This window comes from Nematolebias whitei, chromosome 14 (genome assembly GCF_014905685.2).
Source record: "Nematolebias whitei isolate Nwh7 chromosome 14, NemWhi1, whole genome shotgun sequence".
Classification (NCBI taxonomy): Eukaryota; Metazoa; Chordata; class Actinopteri; order Cyprinodontiformes; family Rivulidae; genus Nematolebias; species Nematolebias whitei.
In genome coordinates this window covers 12,138,553-12,157,397 of record NC_056511.1, presented here as the reverse complement: position 1 = coordinate 12,157,397, position 18,845 = coordinate 12,138,553, and the positions used below count along the sequence as shown (strand labels likewise).

At 38.0% G+C, this 18,845-nt stretch overlaps 1 protein-coding gene across 2 annotated transcripts in view; it reads left to right on the top strand.

The window, feature by feature from the left end:
- Positions 1–18,845, top strand: part of acsl6 (acyl-CoA synthetase long chain family member 6) — a 30,540-nt gene that overhangs the window by 7,542 nt on the left and 4,153 nt on the right. For both annotated transcript variants that reach the window (XM_037687289.1, XM_037687288.1), the window contains 9 exons: positions 803–981; positions 3,101–3,133; positions 3,659–3,710; positions 10,781–10,854; positions 11,032–11,109; positions 14,194–14,328; positions 15,634–15,768; positions 16,183–16,278; positions 16,443–16,515. In XM_037687289.1, the coding sequence (XP_037543217.1) occupies positions 803–981; positions 3,101–3,133; positions 3,659–3,710; positions 10,781–10,854; positions 11,032–11,109; positions 14,194–14,328; positions 15,634–15,768; positions 16,183–16,278; positions 16,443–16,515 (855 nt within the window). The remainder of the gene's footprint in view (positions 1–802; positions 982–3,100; positions 3,134–3,658; positions 3,711–10,780; positions 10,855–11,031; positions 11,110–14,193; positions 14,329–15,633; positions 15,769–16,182; positions 16,279–16,442; positions 16,516–18,845) is intronic.

Sequence of the window (18,845 nt, the reverse complement as noted above, 5' to 3'; positions counted from 1 at the left end):
TATATATATATATATATATATATATATATATATATATATATATAAATTCTATTGGGCCTTATTTGTGTAACCTCGGTCCAAATACCTGAGTTTCAGTAATAGCTTTGCAACCAGATGCAAAAAGTTTTTATTTTTTATGAACACAATCAAACTTTCAATTCAACCAAATTATTATTTATTTATTTACTTTTTTCTTTAAACTATCATTGGTGAGTGTCTACCCTTTGGCCTTCTATTCAAAGTTTGTTGAAGGAAAATTACAATCTTGATAGCTAATTAATTATTCGACCAGACACAGAGAATTGAAACAGTTCCTCAAACTTTGTGTGACTGATTGTCGTGTCTTTTTGCTGTAAAACCTCTGACAGGTAACCCATAGCATCACCTTAACAGACATTACATCATGTATTAATGTTAAGGCCTGAAATGATCATTCAAACAATCTTGACAGTGCCTTTCTGTTAGAAATGTTCATAAATGCAGTTCATACTAGTTTTTACCTAAATCAGCTGTCTTAAAAGGATAAATATTCATATTATTTTTTGAAAAGAATACTGTGAAAAAAAAAAACATCATAGAGCACTGTTAGTTGTTAGCTTTAAAAAATGATTTGGGATTCGCTTTAAATTCAAAATCCCTATTAACTATATGTTCTAATGGCTTGAATTATCGTTCAAAACCATACTGAATTACAGTTTTGTTTGATTTTCAACTCAATTACAACTCTGCACATGTTTATTTTTAATTTTGATTTTGCCACAATTTAAACGGAAGACGCGCTTGTGTGCTTCTTTTATTTCAGCTGACATCTCCACAGTAATCTGTGACAAATTAGAGAAAGCTCAGGTGCTTTTGGAAAATGTGGAGCGGAAGGAGACTCCCAGGCTGCGAAGAATCATCCTGATGGATGCCTTTGGATGTGATCTTGTGGAGCGCAGCAAAACCTGTGGCGTCCACTTGCATGCCATTCAGGACGTCGAGGTATGTGTGGCATAACAAAAACATCACTGCAAAACTTTAAATGCTCTAGACTGGAGTTTGCAATCAGTGCAAATTATACTTTAAATGCATTGTGTAAAATAAACCCACAGTTTGTGGGATAATATCATATTTTGTGTCACTCAAAAAAGTGCACTTAAACAAGAAAAGTCTCATTTTCAAGAATGTTTGCTCATTGCATGCATTTATTAGAATAAAGGTAGTCAAAATAGCCTATTTCACTCTCACATTGTGGAGGATATACATTTCAACACATTTCTGTTTTCTCTCAAGGTAGACAAATAATCATTGTTACCTCAATCTTTTAAACTTTAATCGTCAACATGTGACCAAAATGCTAAACTAACTCCTCGCACTATGTGAAATCATTTTCTTTAGAGCATCAAGCTTAACTGTTTTTCTCTCTGCATACGGGCTGTAGCACTTATTTTTATGTTCAAAGAGGTTATATGGATGAAAAAAAAAAAAGTCCCTGCCAGACAAACAAAAAAACAAAACAAAAATAAATATTGACAGCATGACCCACTTTAGCTTCCTTAAATCTGCATTTCCTCTGTTGTTTTATTTACCCAGCAGTCTCAGCAGTATCCACTACTTCTGCTGGCCCCTGGCTGTGTTTGTGTTTTTTGTCTCTCCTAACTTGTCATTTACCTTTTATGAACATGCATGCAGTGCTTGTAGCCTAACAGGGCGGAGCTGAAGTGACAAAAGACATGAGCTCTCTAGGAAACATCCCTGTACAATGCTTTCTTTAGATTGCTGGTGGAATGTTAGGCTCAGTATAAATACAGGTAGTGAAACAACTATACAGTAATGTCCACCAGTATGCCATATGTTTACAGTCTTGTAACCATTAAAGAGTCTTATGCACTGTACATATGCTAAGTACAGCCAGCTATAACAAATGCATGTTAAGATTTCATCTTGGAGACAGGCATAAACAGGATGAGTATGTGAGGAGATGCTTATCTGATCGCCTCTAGCCTTACAGAATCCGACTAATGCAAGACTTCACAGGCACAAAATTAAGCACAGGTAAACAGACGTGTTGCCATGGTTTCAGCGTTATGGTAGTTTGTCGTTTCTGTTCATTTGCATGACAGTTAGTGCTTCATATTTTCAGGGGCAGCGAACAGACAGGTGGAGGGAAGTATATGGTAATCAGTGCACTTAAATGAGGATGTGTTTTTTTTTTCTTTTGTAATTATTCTAATCGTTACTTTTATAATAATTGTTTACAGTTTAGTCTGATTGAAACTGTATCTCTCAGAATTAGACTGAAACATCCAGATAAATTATTTCTGTAATTGAACCAGAGTTGGCCAAGTCATTCTGAGCATGCTCCCAAAGTTTACATGTCAAACTTTGACCTAGAAAGAACTGAAGAAACTGGTACGCTGTAAGTTTCTGAAACAGGCATTCAAAGGTCGTTCATTATTAGACAATATTATGAACATGTGTTTTAATTATCTACCTTATTTCTGTGCCCACTTGGACTCTGATGAAAACACTAGTTGCTTTGAAATGTTTGTTTTCACATTAAGGCTAATAATTGATCAGGGAGCACCAGCTCTTTTTTTAATTTGTAGGGCTCGTTATAAATTGCCCTCATCGAGATTTAACTGTGTATGGACACATAATGTCCACTGCAAAATTGTTAGAAGCAGAACTTAACTTTTTTTCTCAGTTGATAGCTTTTTTTTTTTCCTGTAATGCTCAAACATTCAAGAAATATTTAAAATGCCAGAACATCAGAATGGAAAAACTACAGCTGAATCAGGGCCCTGACTATCAGGAGTTAAAAAGTATGAAGCAAGAGTACACACAAAAACGTTGGGTACTTAAAATCTACATATAACATTCAATACATGTTTGCAAATAGGATTGCTGACATGTTTGACTTTTATTTACCAGAAAAGACAAAAAGAGGACGAGAAGTAAACTCGTCAAGTTTAACTTCATCTAGAAAATGCTATGGATAAATGTCAGAAAACATGCACAGTTTAACACAAATCACACCAAAATTTAAAATTTTAAATCAAAATATGACACACAAATGTCCCTTTTGTATGTAATTATTTATTTATTTTTGTCTTTAAAGGCACTGGGAAGAGAGCACCACAAAAAACCAATAGTAAGTAAAACAAACACGGCATGTTTGCATTATTTGTACTATGATGGATACAAGAACACGATGAACCAGATAAAACTTAAAGGAAGCATATTTTGATCATGTCATGTAATAGTTTTTTGACATGTCTATTGTTCAAAGTATTTCTATGCATCTGCAGAGTGGCAGCTGTTTCTACGTTACATAACACTGCTTTGACAACAATGAGCACCGACAGCGTCATGCTTGGCATTAGCTGGCCGAGCAATTTGTCACTCTCTGTTTTAAAGCGTGAGACATTCAACTGTAACCCTGTTACACAAGCACAAAAGTGCAACTTCATTTTTATAAAATAGTTTTAGTGAAAGTAGATTGCGAATTCATGCACTGCTGCTGGAATAATGGTAGAAAAAATGGATCGAGCCAGCGGCTGCACATGTTCCTCGTTATTTACCAGGCTTGGGTTAAGCTGAAGAAGCTGCAAGATTTAGTGATTCATCTCTGGATAACTTGCTTATCTTCCAACTGACACCATCTCTTTCTCAACAGCCTCCTGCACCAGACGACCTGTCTATTGTGTGCTTCACCAGTGGAACGACAGGTAATATTTAGTGTTTGTGTGAATATTTTATCCAATCAAATCAATTATTTCAATCAACTTTATTTGTACCTATAAGTAGATTTGATTACAGTGAAGCGAGTCATCACTTCACTGAATGAGACATATAATGTGCACTAGACCCAACAGGATTAAAAAGTGACCAGGTGCTCAGTGATTTAAATGAGATAAAGTAAAACTCAGCCCATCTTTAAGAACGAGATATAAAAATAGTATAAACAGGTGAGACAAGATAAAATTGAATAGAACATGTTAAAATGAGATAAGACAAGATAAAAGAACGAACAATGTTAAATCTATGCTAAGACTTGCTTAAGAGTCTAGGTACATTTATAAAATAGGAACAAAGCAAGCTGTGATACTGAAAAACAATAAGTAATAAAGCACAAAATCGATGTTAACTTTTCATCTGTAGGGATTAGGTTCAGCAAAACATCCAAAATAATTTTCATACGTTTCCGAGCATCTTTCTATATCAAAGATTTTACTTATTTGAAAACTGTATCTTTAAAAAAGTAAAACATAAAAACATAAATTAGCCAGTTATTAAAGCCTGAATGTTTAGTAATTCTTTTGAAAATAGGAAATAGTCTACTGACACGCACGTATACCACTAGAAATGTCTGTCTTACAAAGTCAGACTGAAAACTAAATTAATCAACTTGTTTTTCTGCTCAAGCACATATGCTGGTGTAGGTTGTCACTCATCCTTGACATTTATTATATATTTTTTTCATTCAACCTTTATTTAAACAGATAAATCACATTAAGCCTCGAAGACTCATTTACAAGTGAGACCTGTCTGGACAGACAAAAACAGTGGTTAACTGGACACATGTAGGAAATTGGAGGCGAAAAAAAAATTCCTATCAGACTTTTCTTGGCTGAGAAAAACCCCTAATATTGAAAAAACACTTTGCACAAACAAGCACATATTTACGTAGACATTCTGCAGAGCAGAGCAGGAAGAAGGAAGAGACGAGAGCGGTCAACAACGTCTACAGATGCTCTCGAGGTCACTGTAATCAGTCAGTGTCCTCCGGTGAGATCCATAAACATTCTCGAGGTATGTCGAGGAATGGCCAAGAATAACCTCTATGAGAATCCAAGAGTCCTGAAATGATGACACAAGTTTATTCAGCGGGGTTTCATCTGGGTGTCAGTTGGAAATTCCTCAGGGAGGGGGTGGTGAGCGTCAGATCACATTTTCTCCAGGCGACTTTAGATAAGATGGCCTTCAAGGACAATCAAGGCGACCAAATTTAGATAAATACACAGTTGTTTTGGGGACAGGCAGAACTTAATGACATCTGCCTTGAGTCTGTGTCGGTCCACTCGGTTCCGAAATGTCCAAAATAACATGGCCACACCGATGGAAACGTGTCTGAGTAAAAATCCCCAAGATCTGATCCATTCAGCCCAAAGCATTTGAGTCCGGGTACTCCAGACATGAACCAAGCCATCATAAAGGCAAGCAGCATGATCGGGTCCAAATTTGCTGCTGACGACTTCCTTGATTGTAGATAAAACCAGCACCAGCTGAATCCAAAAAGCAGGAACCAATTATCAAAAATCCAATTAAATATGCGTCCTTAAAATCCACAGATGGCAGCAGAGATAGACACATCATCAAGTTTTCCAGTCGATGAGATATCCAGCTGCGTGCGTGCCAACAGGGTAAATCGGCTCGCCCAAAGCCTGTCTTCTCTTCGAAGAAATGTTGTAAATTGAGATGAGGGACCAACTGGTCAACTGGTCAAAAACAAGTCCATAATTATGGTTCGGAAGAAATGCAAGAGAGTCTCACAGCAATTTCACAGACAGACAGAGCAGCAAAGCAAAGCGGAGAGGGAGGGGGAGAAGCATCCGATCTCGTGGGGAGCGAGTGGTGACATGGTAAATAAAAAAAATTAATGAATGAATTAAAAAAAGAACAGCTGAGCTTTTAGTCTTTAGTTGAAGATACTTCACTTCCACGCAGCTTGCTCATATAAAAAACTAGAAAGTGGAGTTCTAAGTTTTTTTTAAAGCAACTCAATTAGCTCAATCTAAAAAAGTTAAATCTGGTCCTCTGGACATTCAAAAAAAACAAAACAAAGCAAATCAACAAAAAATGTAGAAACGTTTCGTCTCTCATCCGAGAGACTTCCTCAGTCTGAGGAGCTGTATTCAGCTCAGTCTCTTAAATAGCACCTTCTCAGAGTGGATCAACCAGTTTTGCTGCTGACAGGCTGATGGTCCTTCTTGAGCATGTGATCAGCTGGTTTTGGTTGTCAGCAGCAAAACTGGTTGATCCACTCTGAGAAGGTGCTATTTAAGAGACTGAGCTGAATACAGCTCCTCAGACTGAGGAAGTCTCTCGGATGAGAGACGAAACGTTTCTACATTTTTTGTTGATTTGCTTTGTTTTGTTTTTTTTGAATGTCCAGAGGACCAGATTTAACTTTTTTAGATTTTTCTACCTGGATTATTGAGCATGCATCAATTAGCTCAAGTTATTCAAAGTTCATTACAAAGAAAAAACAGTCAAACAATAATATAAGCTGTAGAGAGTTTTGTTTATCTCCTTATTTATTGATCGCATAATTTAATCTTTCGAAACAACCTGAATGATCTTTACATAAATACCACAGCTATCCAAACTTTTCTTCTTCGTGGTTTTCCCTGCGTTCTGTGCAGCACCGTTGTGGGAAGGTCAGGGTCTGCATCTGGTAGCTGGCATGATATGTGGCGATCAATGAATTGGATGAATTCATCACAACATTCAGGGTCTTCCATATCAGGTGCATTTTTAATCCATACCACCATGTGACTGTGCGGGCTTCCTCTTGCTTGAAATTCCACTCAATAGAAGTAATCTTCCACTGGGCTGTGTGGGTGACAGGATGAGGTCAGTCATAAGAGCGGCCACTCTCTTCTCAAACATATGCATGACTTTGGCAGAATTGCTTTCCTTGTTCTCCCTGTTGAGCTCTGATGACCTCAATAATCTCTGGCCATCTCATTTCAGCAGAAAAGGTCACAAAAACAGTGGGTATGCCCAGTTGCCTTACAGTGGCATGGAGGTCACGAAGGCCTTTCTCCCAGTGAGCTGGAGTACCTCTCAGGGGTTGCATGAAACAAATAGCCTCTTTATTTTGAATCAATCTGTCCACCTCTTCTTCATCTTGTAACGTGTTGCTGCAAATGTTGCGTCCATCCTTGGTCTTTGTTTTGCCTGTACGTGTCTGAATTACATGATAAAAGATACATTAAAGACACAAATCTGAACACATGACATTAAAAATATGCCCGATACGTCTACCACTCGTACTTGTTCAGTAACTTGATCTTATCATTTGTGCCCTTCGACCTTCTGTTTGTTTTACACGCTAATGGCGCTTCTGCCATGCTAGAGTGAATTCTCGTGGAGTTTTACATGTTTTAGGGCAAACTTTTAACAAAGATCAAACATCACATGCACATCGATCTGGGTGAGGATCATGAAATGATGGCAAAATGCTCTAGAATCAGAATAAGCTTTATTGTCATTGTACTGAAATACAGTGAGATTATGTTCGTACAGTCGTCCGAAAGATGGGCAGAGTGCACGTTGCTGCTGCTACAGGAGCGCGGCCTCTTGTTCTTTTTATATAGGAAAAGTTGCCTGTCTATAGAACACACTTGACTGTAAGCCGCTCGTACTAAATAAAATATACAACACAATTTTGTACATATATAAGACGCGCCTGTGTTTAAGCCGAGCGAATCGTTCATTCAACCTTTATTTATACAGGCTAGCCTCATTGAGCCATGGGGACTCATTTGCAAGAGGGACCTTTGAGGGACCATATTAATATCAGAAACCGTTCAAAGCTCCTGGTGGAGTGTGCAGCTCTTGTTTTAGTACAAGAATTAGGGTGTTGTCATAGATGTTGGTTTGCCTTCTACACACATACAGACTGTGTGATTCTCACAGGACTTCATGATGCTTCGCTCTCTGACTCGTGGTTAACACATAATCTGCTACGGTAAATAACCAGTCAACCTACAGAATGAACACTAGTCTAAGCAGAACACACTACCAGTAATCACTGGAGAGAACAGTACACCTGCGTAACTGAAATGATTAAAAAATTTACATATCGGTAAGTTTTACCCACAAATCCTACTTGAGGTCATGTGACTGGCAGTGTCTTGAAATATACTACAGTACAGTAAATGTTTATTAAATAAAGTTACTGCCATTAAATTTTATTGTGAAGCGTGTTTTGGTAAAAGCTGCTGTTTTTAAAATGCGCTTTCAAAATAAATACATAAATTAGCCACGCCTGTATTTAAACCGCAGGGTTCAAAGCGTTAGAAAACAGTAGTGGCTTGTACACAGGCAATTACGGTAATCATCTTCTAGTTAAAGACAAATGCAGTGGTTGAAGTTTGCACACACTGCCTTAAATTTACACAACTTTTATGTACTTTTTATTTGGATTAGATTCATGCTTAAATAATGTCTAGTTGTGTTTTGAAATTAAAAAAAAAAAAAAAACAGACAATTATTTAAACTAACTGATTGCACTTAGCTTATCTCTAAAATACAACGTGCTAATCATAATTTTATGAGGCAAATCTTACCAGTTCCACTTAAAGAAAATCATTGGGTTTATTTAACCAAACACTTATTGTGCAACAGACCAGGCAACCTGATTGTACTAAACGACTGTCAGTGAGAATTTCTATAAATTCCAGGCATTTTTCCTCTCTCAAAACAGCACACACATGAGCATTTCCAAGAAGAGAGTTATTAGATGTAAACTGGGGCACTTGTTGCATGTGAGCGGTTGCAGGAAGTCGCCTGAAACACAAAGCAGCTGCTCGGTGTTTTGCTCGGCGCAGACACGATGCGACTTCATGAAAACAGGCCGTCATTAAGAACGAGTCTGAACTTTTACTGCTCTTGTTTACAAGAAAAGCACTTGTACATTCTGCCATGTGCTGCTGTAGAATGGGTAAAATGAAGGTTGCACTTTACAAAATGAAATTTTTCACTTTATTTAATATCTTAGGTTTTGCAGTGAGAAAGCCACATGTTCTGCATGTTTTTGAACGCTGTTTGGCAGCAGTCCTAATAACCAAACAGTTGTAAAAGCAAATATAAAAGACAGTAATGGGTAATCAGAGTGAGGTATTTCCTGTAAATGCTGCTGGTTCACGGCAGCAGAATGAGCTCAGAGTCCCTCTTTTCATTACATAAACATCCACTATGTCTTCCCCTCCGCCCAGCTATGTTTGCGCCATGTGGAAGCTTGTGCTGCATTTTAGAGCAGTCTTGGTGAGAACAGCGCCAACCGCTGAAACCAACAGACAAAAGGAAGCAGAAGTGAGGTCATTTAAGGACTCACTGGTGCCAGTTTACCAGAGTCACCAGTAGCAGCTTCCTCTATGCAAGCTCTGTTGAAAACATCTCCATCTGTTGGCTGTAAAATGGCCTGCAGATTCTCCAGCGTAAGTTTCGTTTTCTAAACGTCACTGGATTTCTCACAGATGCTGTATGTTGCAACATCTGTTGAGCTCTTTGCAAAAATAACCAGATTACTTACAGCTGTGTGTGGCCCACATCTAAAAAAGCTGAAGGCTTTCTTTGAGAGTCATTGCATCAAGTAAATGAAAAAGACCGTGTGTCAATGTGTCTGAGCTCTAAGTTTAAGAAGTTAGGAGCACATTTGGTACTCTTAAAAAGTATAATTCCTTTACAAAGGTTAGTTATCAATTCAGTTCAGTTTATGTATATAGCACCAAGTCACAACAGAAGTCATCTCAGGGCATTGAACCAAAACATTCATATATATATATATAAAAGTATAATAACATTATTTATCTGAGGAGCAGACTGCTTTGAGTCTAACCATCGCAGACTCTCATCTTGAGCAAGCTTAAAGGCAACTGTGGGAAGGAAAAACTCCCTCATGAGGAAGAAACATCCAGCAGAACCAGGCTCAGGAGAAGCGGCCATCTGCTTCGACTGGCTGTGTTTGACAAGACAAGAAGGAGGAACAGATACACAATGGCAGGTCGAGAATCCCATGTTAAGATAGAAATAATATCAAATGAAAACTATTCAATTTTAACAATTCATTTAAGAAACAAGGTCAATTTGTCCTCCAGTAGTTAAGCTTATAGCAGCATAACAAGCCAACCCTAACTATAGGATTTATCAAAAAGGAAAGTCTTAAGTCCAGTCTTAAAACTGGACAATGTGTCAGCCTCACGGACAGAAACTGGAAGTTGGTTCCACAAGAGAGGAGCCTGATAACTGAAAGATCTTACTCCCATTCTGCTCTTGGAAACTCTAGGAACCACAAGTAAGCCTGCAGTTTGAAAGCGAAGTGCTCTGTTAGGAAAATATGGGACAATAAGATCTCAAATATAAGATGGAGCTAGGTTGTTGAGAGCTTTGTAGGTTAGAAGTAAGATTTTGAATTCAATTCTGGATTTGACAGGGAGCCAATGGAGAGAAGCTAAAACTGGAGAGATATGATCTCTCCTAACATCTCCCACTAAGACTTTTAGCAGCATTTTGGATCAACTGAACACTTTTTAAAGAAGTATTTGGGCATCCAGATAATAAACCATTGCAATAGTCCAGCCTAGACGTGATAAAAGCACAAACCAGTTTTTCTGCATTATTATCTCAGTGCCACTGAATTTCAAGCAAAGTTTTTTATCTTGTGTTCTGTCTCTGCAAGTCTAAGAAACACAATTTTGCTTTAGCATACAGATCAAAGGAGGTAATAGTTTATAATTTGCACGTGTGTTTTTAGGGTATCAGTCCTGATACATTGCACATTGATACTGTCCTCTAAACCTTATGCAAAACCCCTTTAATCATTAGATTCTGAGGTATGAAATGCCAGAGAAATATTGATCTTCCAGTTGGCTGACTTTGTGCTCCTCTCACACCCCCTACCATGTGTTTATTTAAGATTTAATTAGGAGTAATAAATCTTAACAGGAACTGGGAGTGATATTCTAATAAAATGGAGTCTGTTTTAAATGTTGTTGCTGTTTGTTTTTAGGAAACCCAAAGGGAGTCATGCTCTCTCATGGAAACGTAGTGGCAGATTTTGCAGGATTCCTCAAAGTGACAGACGTAAGTTACGTTCTTCTCTTTCCATTTGATGGATTGATTTAATAAATGGTTTAACAATGTAAAAGTTATGCTTTCAAAAGCATAAATGTCATAAGCATAAGTGTCAACTTTCCTCTAGCTGTTTGGCAAGGCCATATTGAAGTCATCTAATTGTTTCCTTCCTTGTATGTCCTGCAGAAAGTCATTTTTCCAAACCAAGACGACTGCCTCATCTCCTTCCTGCCGCTGGCTCACATGTTTGAGAGGCTAATTGAGGTAAATGAGCTGAGCTGAGTTTTGCGATTGCAGGAATTTTATAGGGAGTTTCAAGATATGTGTGGGCAGAGGAAGAAATTTGTGTAGGAGTGTAACACAAAGTGGGTGTCAGCAGTGCAGTGTGGGGGCGGACTGAAAAGCTTGATCCTGTTTCCTAAGTTTCGCTTTCCAACTTCAAGGATGAATGCCACACTTGGCACTTACAGTCAGTGGTGTGAATGTTGCCCAGTAGTCTGTAGAAACTCTTTCAAATGACTGACTTTAGATTCCCAAGCATCCATGTGTTTTAATTATAGGAAACTTTACTGTTAAACATGTTTACTTTGAGGTTTTCCCTCCATTTATTTGATTTTTTCTGGATTTTTGTGGGAATTTTTTGCTCTGTCAGACTGTTGTGAAAGTGAAATGGTTATAAAAAGACTACTAATACTAAAAAAGTTTCATCTTTAGTCAGAACGTTGGCTCAACATTGTAATTGGAGGAAAAAAAAAGGAAAAATTTCCTATATTTTTCAATCATCTTGCCCCAGTTGGAGGCATGCGAGACATTTGCCGTTCCCTTCAATACCCTCTGGCATCTACAAAAACTAGGATTGCCTTTAAAATGATTTGTAAGGTGTGAAATTAGAGCAGAAGTTTAAATGCAACTTAATGGCATTCATCCTAAACCCCATATAAAAGTGAAAAACTACAAAGTATCCCATCAGTCTATTCTGCTGCTGCCCTGAGATGCAAATAAACAAAAGCCATGCAGCAAAATTTATACAAGAAAAGAGAACCAGAAGAAGTTAGCCATCATTATTCAATCCAGTCAAACTTGATGCAATAGTTGGTTAAGGAACTGGGACATAAAATTGTCCTGAATATCAATAAGCATAAGGACAAAGGCAAAACATTTACAGTGAATGCTAAAGGTGTAACCTCTCAGGTGTGTACTTATGTTGATTATATTTTTAAATGAAGCCTCGTGACTTTAAAAGCACCTTACAATAGTAATATCGATCCAAACAAAGGCAGGATCAGCTTTCCTGTCCTCATACAGTGAGTGTTTTTCTGCTCTTTTGTCCTGTCATCATCCTAACTGCTTTTGTGTTAACACTTAGCAAGGACTGACTGATTTACAGAGGTGTGTTGTTGTCCAAAAGCAGAGCTGACTGAACAGCTAATGCTCTCAGTTCTCATTTAAACCTCCTCAAGTTCAGTTTTTTTTAAGATCTCAACTAACCATTGACTGCAAATAGAACTGTCAGAATCCAACCCTTAGAGCCAAAGAGACTTGCTGATTTAATTGTTTAGATTTCTTCGCACTGCATATTAAGTCCCATTAAACCAGCATTAAACAGTGTTGGGCCATGCTGTTTTTTCCTAATTTTCCTTTACTTAAAATCAAAGGTATTGTTTAGTTTGATGGATAACTGGGTGAGTGTGTGACCAACCTGAGCTACATGCTGCTCAGTTTCACAGGCGTTAAACTCAGACACAGGAAACCACCTAACTTCCCCTGAAAGATGCACTTCAGGTGACACATTAAAAGCAAGTTCAGCAGCGTCACACAGACGCACAGATCTGCATGCGATACCCGCACTCTCAAAGAAATTAAGAAAAAATAAATAAAAGAGAGCAGGCATGATTCTTTTCATTGCCCTAGGTTTGAAAAACACCAAAAGAAAACCACCCGTGTTTTTCTTAGAGCTACCTGACAGAGTTGTTAAAAACCCAACTTTGAAACTGTAACAAGCTGCAAGTGATTTTGAAAAATAAAAAAAAATGTGTGGAGGTCTGTGACTGTGAGCGAAAGAAAAAAGCTAAATCCTTAAACGACTGAGTCACTTCCTATGCTATTAATTTGATTTACTCGTCAGAGTTCCTGTCGCACATTGCATTGATGTGACATGAAGTCAGGCAATGAAATACTGTATTAGCATCGGGCTAAAAATACCACAAATCAAACCTTCATCTGGTTGAAATGAATTGGAATTCAGTGAAATTCTCTAATATCAATCTTAAAAAGCAGATATGTTAATATGTTGGTTTGTATTTTAAGAATAGGTATTAGAGGCGGCACGGTGGCGCAGTTCGTAGAGCTGCCGCCTCAGGTTGAATCCCGGCTGGGGGGCCATTCTGGGTGGAGTTTGCATGTTCTCTCTGTGCATGCGTGGGTTTTCTCCGGGTACTTCAGTTTCCTCCCACAGACCAAAAGCATGCATGTTAGGCTGATTGGTAACTCTAAATTGTCCCTAGGTGAGAGTAAGAGAGTGAATGGTTGTCTCATTTGTCTCTATGTGTCCCTGTGATGGACTGGAGACCTGTCCAGGGTGTCCCCCGCCTCTCATATAATGATGGCTGGACATGGGCATCAGTGACCCCCATTACCCAAAAATGAAGAAGCGGTTAAAGATAATGGCTGGCTGGCTGGATGGGTATTTAGCTGTTTTAATTGTATTTTTTTTTTTTTTAAACTTACGTGATTAAATCTATTACTAGAAAGCAATAGAAGATTTCACTTGCACTAAAACTCGTGCTTGAACAAATCTTAAACTGATAGTTATCTTCTTATTTTATTTTTTTTCTAGGGGCCAAATTTGTTTTTGTGGTTTGGGCAAGATCTTCATTTTAGCACATTTCTCTTCCTCTTTTAGCTAAAAAAAAACATGAAACTTGTCAGTGTGCTAATAAAAAAAAATACAAGACATTTACAATAAGTATGGGGACAGCAACATAAACTGGCATTTCAAGTGTATGTCCAAAACTGACTGCAAGTTTATCAGAATTAGAGATGATTCATGGTGCCACAAGCTGTAGAGTGAGACATTACCAAGGTTTTATTTGTGGGATCTTTAGCCACGTCTTGTCATTAAATGGTCTTGTTTCCCATTAATGTTCTTTGAACAGTTGTTTCAGTAAAAAGTAGAAAGCCATTTATGTCCACCTCTTTAATTTTAGCATCATTCTCTGTAATTCTCTAAAGCTATTTTTCTTACTATGCATAAAACGGCCGCTTCTATGTATTTCTTTAAATACAGTAGGTTTAGTAAGTGTATTTAAGATTTTATTGACATAAATATTTGTCTGTCTTCCTCTACAGTCTGTGGTGATCTGCCATGGAGGACGAATCGGCTTCTATCAGGGCGACATCCGCCTCCTATCAGACGACATGAAGGTTCTGCAGCCGACCATTTTCCCGGTGGTGCCTCGACTGCTCAACCGCATGTACGACAAGGTGAGCTGAACGGACGAAGAAGGCTTTGAAAGAACAGGACATTACTTTGTTCTGCTTGAGATAAAAGGACAAGTTGGAAAAATGTGCATTTTCTGCAACACATGCAGTATGAATGCTGCATGATGACTATGTTGAAAAACATGAAACTGAGTTGTCAAATTTAAAAATGAGCAGAACAAAAGCTGAAACAATCAGATTAGAGCATAAACTAAATACACGCTACAATGAGCAGAGCATTAACAGGTTAAAAAGGTCAAAACAATAGCTTAAAAGTAAAACCAGCAAAAGAGTAGCAGTACATTAGCTAAAAGCTAAAATTACAAAAATGCTACAACCAAAACAGTTGCAATACAGTAGCTGAAAGCTGTAATTATAGAACACCAGCTAAAACAAACAATAGCTTTTTGCTAAAATCATCAAACTTGTAAATGAACACAAATTTCAGCATAATGGAAGCTAAAAGCTAAAATTAGCTTAATTGCTAAAACGACATTTAGCAAATCAGTAGCTTCAAGTTAAAGGTTGCATAAATAACTAAAATAAAGCAAGTTCCCTGAACTAGTTTTCAATCAGAGTAATGTTTCATGGATATCTCGATGTAATTCTACGGGTAAAAGTTTGTAAACAAAGTCTAATATTTAAAGTAACAAATACCAAAAGTCCCTGCACTCATCTCGGGAATGAGCTGAATGTTTTGACAACTAAATCGTTTAAAAAGTCAAAAAAAAATAAATGCTGACAAAGTTCCATCCATCCATTATCTTTTACCCGCTTCTTCCTTTTCGGGTCACTGGTGCCACTGGTGCCCATATCCAGCAGTTACTGTGTGAGGGGCAGAGGACACCCTGGACAGATCTCCAGTCCATCACAGGGACACATTATGACAAATGAGACAAACAACCAGGATTTGATCCTGCAACCTACTCGCTGAAATGCGACAGCTGTACCAACTACGCCACCGTGCCGCCCTGCTTGATGAAGTTTGATAGCAAAAAAGTACAAAAGAAGCTAAACAGGACAATGATAGTGAGGTTGATGACTCAGCATTCTTAAATTAAATCCTATTGATCAGACATCTTTACAGAAAGAACATTAAATTCAGTCAAATATATTTTTTAATTCCACTCTGGCTTCCTGATAATTTTGCATTAATTAACCTTCTACATAGTAAGCTAAAGAGAATAATGTTTTAATGAGGCTTTGATACGTTCTGAGGAGACCTATAATTTACATAAATATGCATTCTCATCAAGTGGAATGAAAAAAGCTTAAAAAAACCATGTATCATCTTGGTCTTCTCTGCAGATTTTCAACCAGGCGAACACCCCGTTGAAGCGCTGGTTGCTCAACTTTGCTGCCAAGAGAAAAGGTGCTGAAGTCAGCAGTGGAATCATTCGCAGCGACAGCATCTGGGATAAAATCTTTTTCAGTAAGATTCAGGTAAACGCTGCTTAGCTTAACAAACTGTTGACTTCTCCCTGTAGCCTCAGTGCACAAGCTTGGTATCAAGCCCAGCTGGGTATAAATTTGATCAAACTGAGAGTACGAGGGAAACAGAGAAAAAAAAAGTTTTCCAGCATTTGAACCAAAAAGTACCCAACACCAATCCCTGTCAATTTTTTTAATGTACTAATGGTAACTGGCAAATAGAGCATACAGAACACTAAATATTAAAAAGTGAGATTCAAAGCACAGAATCATATTGAATAGTTTGTTTTTTTTCTCTCCGTAATTTGATTACTATCACCTTTTTATTGAAATGTTGAGGGGAAAGTCATTCTTTGTGCCTTTAAATCTATTTCACCCTCAAATCAAAGACTTGTTGTGATAATAATTAGATTCTCTTTCACGCAGGCCAGCCTGGGAGGCAGGCTGAGGATGATCATTACAGGGGCAGCTCCTACCTCACCTACGGTCCTGGGTTTTCTCAGAGCAGCTCTGGGTTGCCAGGTCAGACGTTTACATCCTTTTCTGTAATTTCACTGTTTAGATTCAGCCAAACTGATTTCAGTCTTAATGGTGTTGCTAAAATTGGACCAGCTGAGCAAACAGAAAAAAAAAATAGGTATTTAGAGCTGAAACATAAACTACAACAAATACATTTGTTTCTGTAGGTGTACGAAGCATATGGCCAAACAGAGTGCACCGCAGGCTGCACCTACACCACACCTGGAGACTGGACCTCAGGTGAGCATCTGTTTTTGTGCTAAAGGCCGAAGGAAGACAGACAGACAGACAGACAGATTCTAATCTCTGCTCAAACCACTGAACTTGTTTACTTGATACGAGGCTCGGATCAAAGGTCTAACGGCGATGGTAGTGACTCTGTATATTAAGGAACAATCAACTCCCACGCTTGAAGAGCACCTGATTATGCTCTTTGTGCTTGTAAACAGATTAAATGAAGTATTTTTGTCACAACTGCCTTGATTTCATAATCACGTATTTATTTAACTGTGCTCTATTACTTGGGGTCCCAGTGATGTAAATGCTCTGACAGAGCAGTATCTGCCCTGCTCCAAGTAAATGAGTAATGATGGGGGGGGGGAAGTAGGTTGACTATGAGAGTGAGCAAACAAGGCGACGGATCACTTCCTATAGATGGAAAAATTACGAAACGGGCAGAGATGAAAGAGCAGTTAAGTCTAAACTCTCTTAGATGATATCCATCATCAACATGCAGGTACAGAAAAGTGGCTGTTATAACTGGCTGAAGTTAGTCTTTGGTATGTTGTCTGGTTGTTTTTCACAGTCTGCTCTTGATTCAATCTTCTACAAACATCTTTGTAGTTAACAAGACTCAGTGTCCTATTATGGACACCTGTCTGTCTACATATTTCAAAGACAGGAGAAATAACTGGAAGTAGCAGAAATTAAGATGTTGAGGTTCTCCTTAGGAGCGGCAAGGATGGATACGATTAGGAATAGAGGTATAGCACAGGTTGAACAACTTGGAGATAAAGTCAGAGAGGCCAGACTGAGAAGGTTTGGACATGTCCAGAGGAGGGACAGTGGGTATATTGGTAGAAGGATGTTAGAAATGCAGCTGCCAGGAAAAAGACAAAGAGGAGATATATGGATGCAATTAGAGAGGACATGGAGGTAGTTGAAGTGAGATGGAGGAGGATGACTCACTGTGATGACCCTTGAAGAGGGAAAAACTGAAAGAAGAAGTCTGTCCACATATTTCAGCCTTTGTCTCTTGTTTTTAGATGGATGTTTGCAATTAAGAAGGATTAAATAGGAGTAATAGTTGCCTCTCGCATCTCGAAAGCTCCCCATGACTCAGAAAGGAGAAGCGGAAAAAGAAAATGGATGAATCATCAATTCAACATATCCTAACGCATTTCATAGAAAATATCTCAAACTAAAAGTTGTTGAATTCTCCCTTTATTCATGCTACAAACTGCCCTGTAAGGATTGTAATATCAAGTTTGGTAGTTTTCTACTAAATCTTGCTGGAAACCAAGCAAGACTGAGATTTCTGAGGTCTCTCAAAACTTGTTTTAGAAAATCGGCAACCAGTTTGACACAAAGTCCAATTTAAATAGCCAGTACAAATGACATGATAAAACGTTAAACACATGAGAAGAAAACAACAAAAGAAAAAGCAGTGAGCCTACAACAAATGAACAAGGCCTGCAGCTAAAGCCTGGCACAGGACCAGAGAGATGCATCATCCTTCAGTTATTTATCAAAGTTTCAGCCAATAGGGCTTTGGGAGTCACCTTCTCTTTGGCATGAACTTCTTTGAGGTGTATCAAATTGCTTACACTGCTGTTTCTCACAGGTGCACCAAAACACGACTGATCCAACCAAAAACACTTTCTCTGCCATCAGCAAGACAAAAGGACTGGGTTGAAATGGGTGGGAAGGGTATTTAAAGTTTAAAGGAACAAAAGTAAAACCTACAGGAAACAGATCATCTTTGTACAAGAGCACTTCTGAAAAGTTGCAAGAAACTTTGGCTCCTTTTAAGCATATTATAAAATGTGGTGTGTCTCAAGATTTTGCACAAAGAGAGACATTAATCTTGGGATTAAAGTAAATATAAAGGTCAAACTTCGGTTTTGTTTGTGTTAGATATGTATGAACAAATTTAGTAGTTGGTGATTAAACTTGTGAGAATGATCAAATAGATCACTTTTTGCTCATTTTCTTTTTAAAATGCATCTTGTTTTCATAGAGATGATTATTGTAGCCTTGCAATAATGAATAATCTTGGGGAAATGGCCTTTAATGCACTTTTATATTTAGAGTAGGCCTAGAAAACATAGCCCAGGATTAGTGAAGTGTACAAAAACTGTAAAATAAAAACGGGACGTCTGAAACAAACATTGTTAGAGAAAGGCACAATTAACCTGTAAGCTTTTCACTCAACCTGTGAGCTGTAATTTAAAGGCAGTTTAATAGATCGCCTGAATGAAAGAGCTAAAATGTAATTAAACACCTCCCCCTGCTGCTTTATTGTGGTATCTAAATAAATAATAAAAATCACATTCTAATGTAATTTAAAG